Genomic DNA, 4,362 nt, shown 5'->3' on the forward strand with positions numbered 1-4,362 from the left:
TTAAAATTTAAAAAATCTCACTTTTAATAATATTAAAATTAACTTTTACCTAATATTCAAAATAATTTTAATTTAATTTATTTACTTTAATATTATGTTTTTATTTATTCTTAAAAAATACTTTAATATAATAAATAGGTCTAACAAATTGTAAAATATAAAAATATTTTTAAAATTAAAATTATTTTAAAATGCATATATTATTATATTTATTTTAAAGCCATATTTCTATTTTATAAAATTATGGGGTCAAAGTTTTTGGATTTATAGAGGCAAAGGGTGTTATAGTTCAAAGGGGTTTTGATGTCCTTTACTAAAAAGTTAGAAGTCTTTGTAACTATTTTCCTAAACTTTGGAGATACAGATACCCTTTTTCCCTAGATAATAGAATAAAAGGTAGAAAACATTCCTTGGAATGATACGAGAGAATCTTACTTATAAAAAAATTGATATTTAAAATACATCCTAAATATTCAATAAGTTTGAGAGACAAAAATATGAATAGGACTTTAATGTTAAGTCATGCTTTTAAATATTTTGATATAATGCACGATGGATCCTACCATATAGCGTTACATATGCTATAGAATATGCATTGACAAATTCAATTAAAAGTGAAATGTTTGTTGATGAAGAAATTATTGAAATTGATAAACTATTTAATAAAGTTAAAAAATATAATCCCCTGATATTTTAAGAGAAATAGTTTTACCATAATAATAGGAAATGGATTTGAGTAATCAATCTACTTTAACTAGCGGAAACACTACTAGAACCATAGAATATACACGGAAAGGAGAAATAATTTTAAGAAGTAGAAGATCATTGTCTATACCTAAAAAAGAACTAGAATTAAGTAGAATTCAAAGTTTTACTAGATACAACCAACTTGCAGTACCACCATCACAAGAAATATTGGCAATGGCTAGAAGGAATGTCTGAAATTTGAAAATAAAGACTATTTATAATAATGGAAAGTCATGGCATGAGACTTTACTATCCTAGATATATGAGTTACAAAATCTTATGCAGATGTCAAAATGATTGAATACTTAGAAAGAAGAATTGTAATAGAACCTTATACATATGTAGGTTATAATGGAGAAAGCCACTTTGTCAATATTGCAAAATATCTTTGAGGATTAAAGGGATAGAATTCGTGTTTCCTTTCTTCATTGAAATGGAATACAAAACAGAAATAAGTCCTTTATTGTTAGGAATGAACTTTCTTGAGAATTTTTTTCTCTACAGTAGAGGAGACAGAGAAATAGCAATAATAATTGATGGGATAAAACAAACTATATCAAGATATGTCTAATCCTTTTATAGTATATAAAAGTGATTATACCATATTATAGCCATACCAAGAATGGTTCCATGCGTTAATTAATATTGGTTCAGGAGTTAGTTTAACTAACTCAAAAATTTATTCAAAATCTTAAAGATTATAAGCCCCTTAATAGGATAAGGAATTAATAACTCTAAGAACTTGTAGAATTAAAGCCTTTATACAAGTACAGAATTATCTTTTAAACATACTAATATTATGGTCTTACGATAATATGGGAGATGATTTACTTTTAAATAATAATAATAATAATAATAATAATAATAAAAGAAAAAACACTCTTTGATCGACTTATAAAAATATTATTGAAACTAGAAAAATACAAAGTATTATAATATAATTTACTACATTAATTATCTCTATATTTCTTGACAGCACGCTTGTAGCTACTTCATGATCTTCAAAGTGTCACACTTGGGAACCTGCAATTTCCCCGACCTAATGAAGAATCAAACAATTCTAGTTAGAAGATATTTAAAAATGAATGAATAAGTAAAAATTATTTGTAGGTCAAGTATTCCAACTCAATATGTTAAGTGGGGTACTCGATTAATAAAAAATTATCATTTTAACTAGGGGTGGGCATTCAGTTCGGTTTGACCCTAAAAACCAATCATATTGAGAATTAGAAATCGATCGGATTTGGACTTGATTAAGGTTAAAATCAAACGGAACATCAAATCCGATTAAGTTACATTTAAATAAATAAATATATATATATATATATATATATAAGAAAAAACCTTTATCTAATAAAAACAACTCAATTTCTCTTAAATTTTAACTCAAATCGAATTTTAACCTGAAATTATAAGACGACCGAATTTAACTAATTTTTAAACCGATTTGAGTTGAATTCTCAAAACCAACCAAGTTGGAACTTGTAAAAATAGAATCAAAACCTGAAACGCCCACCACTAATATTGATGCGGCTAATTGATCTTAGAGTGGGAGTTTATTGCGGCAACATCCATTTTATGTTGTGGGACCTATAAAACAGGTCCACCGCCATTGGGCCCACCAAAATGGCGATTTTTGCCGGTTAACAAAAGTGGGTTTGAAATTAAAACTCACTTGGGTTTATGATAGTTTGTTGAGCCAGTCCATTAAAGTAACAAGTAGCGCCCTTGCCCATAAACTTAGCCCAGTACGAGCTGAAAGCATAACTGGCGTGCCAATACAACGATAAAGGCTGATAGCACCGTTGCCCTGGCACCAAAGCATCGCAAGTTCCATTACCCTGACCGCAGGCATAACCCAAAGCACTGGTCAGTGCCAACAAATCTGCACCTCTTGCCACCACGCACCAAACCTTGCCTTTATACGGCACATTATTATGTGCCAACGGCAATGGCCTGTACTGAGACAATGAACGGTTTCCACTCAAATCAATTTCATAAATCGGCACTCCATTTCCATGTAACATGCCCCAATGCCTCTCTGTTCCTGGACCTGTCTTCTGATTCTCATCATACAATGAAAATATGAATGTGGGTATGATTGAACCAGGCCTAGCCGGCGTGCCTAAAGCTGGCTTGCTAGTCATTTTCTTGATGAGGTTTCGGTTATAAGTAGCTGCATTGTAAATGTTAGCTCCAATTTGATCAAAATCACCTGCATTAGGCCACCCTGTTTCTGATATTGCTAATCGGATATCGGAGTAGCCTAGTTTGGCCATGGCGAAAATAACAGAGTCAAGCATTTGATCTAGAAGATTGGTGTAAACCAAACCAGAATTGGGGTCAGTATAGCTTGTATTAGTTTCTCTAAGAAGTGCAAAATCCAAGCTAATAGTTTTCGGATTAGTAGACCATGCAAAATATGGATAAACATCGAGGAAGAAGAATGATTTTGTGCGGTTCAGGAATTGCAGCAATGGCTCCATCACTGAAGCTGAAATATCTGACCTGAATGTTCCATTTGATGGAGGAAAAGTCGTCTGAAAAATGTCCATGGCTAGTGGGGTACCAACTTTTATGTTGTGAATGTTGTGAGCATTAAGACATTTCTTGATCCTGTGCATTGCAGGCACAAGGTTTTTCCAAATTTGTTTGTATTCTTCAGAGGATTGGCTCAGGATTTCGTTGCCAACGAGAATGAACCTGATCATGGTTTCAGGATAGAATGAGAGGACATTATCATGGACCCATTGGTCAGCTACCTTTTGCTTTGAAGCAATGTCGATAATTTCATGGTTCTGAACCATAATGGACACTTTGAGATCGGTTCCTGAAAGCAGTTTCAGTATTTCAGGATTGGCATCGTAGATTTTCACGCTCCCGGCTTTCAGGAATTTGATGGACTCGATGGATTGATATGATGATGGCAGATTGCTCCCAAGCTTACCATAATTGATGCCAATCTTGTCTGAAGTTTCCGCACTTGCCAAGTAAAATTTACTTGAAAGTACGAGGACCCAAGTAATGTAGAAAAATAGACTCATTTTAGCGGTGATGATGAAATGAGAGCCAAGTTCTGATAAGAGCGAATTGAAGGGTGTGGCTTGTGCTTTTAAAAGTGAGGGCAGAGTTTGTGCAGAATCAAGAATGTGTTTTGGTTGAGTGTTAGATGAATGAGCACATTCAAAGAATGAATAATATTCTTGAGAGTCTGAAAACAATAAAGAACAAAAATGCTGATGTGAATGATAAATTGATGACGATTTGTAAAGGATAAAGGCAAAGCTTATGAAGCAAAAGAGCATTCTGTGTGTTGTGCTTTTACTTATCACTTTTGTGTTTTATATGTTTGCTTGTTAGGGCGTGTCAAGCAAGGTGGTTGCAATTGTGCGAGAGAAAAAAAAAATAAAAAAAATAAAGAGAGACGTTGGGGCGCATCCGAAGCTATGAATTGCAAGAGAAGAATTTCATTACTACATTTTTAATAAAGTTTAGCATTCTGGTCGTTGAACTATAACCGGATCTCATGAAAATGCAGCAAATCCAAACTCTATGATTTGAGATCGTCATATAAATCAATATTTTAGGCTGAGTTGAACCAGTTTTGCGCATCAC

General features: G+C 32.7%; 1 protein-coding gene across 1 annotated transcript; it reads right to left on the bottom strand.

Annotated features, from left to right (window-relative positions):
* Nucleotides 1–1,697: 1,697 nt before the first annotated feature.
* Nucleotides 1,698–3,917, bottom strand: LOC18032129 (probable glucan endo-1,3-beta-glucosidase A6). The gene is made up of 2 exons (XM_024183977.1): nt 2,423–3,917; nt 1,698–1,786 (listed from the first exon to the last, which is right to left on the bottom strand). Exons 1-2 carry the CDS (start codon nt 3,789–3,791, stop codon nt 1,749–1,751), a joined length of 1,407 nt encoding a protein of 468 aa, XP_024039745.1. The 5' UTR covers nt 3,792–3,917; the 3' UTR covers nt 1,698–1,748.
* Between the last annotated feature and the right edge of the window lie 445 nt (nt 3,918–4,362).

The sequence above is a fragment of the Citrus clementina genome, unplaced genomic scaffold (genome assembly GCF_000493195.1).
Source record: "Citrus clementina cultivar Clemenules unplaced genomic scaffold, Citrus_clementina_v1.0 scaffold_9, whole genome shotgun sequence".
Taxonomy (NCBI): Eukaryota; Viridiplantae; Streptophyta; class Magnoliopsida; order Sapindales; family Rutaceae; genus Citrus; species Citrus x clementina.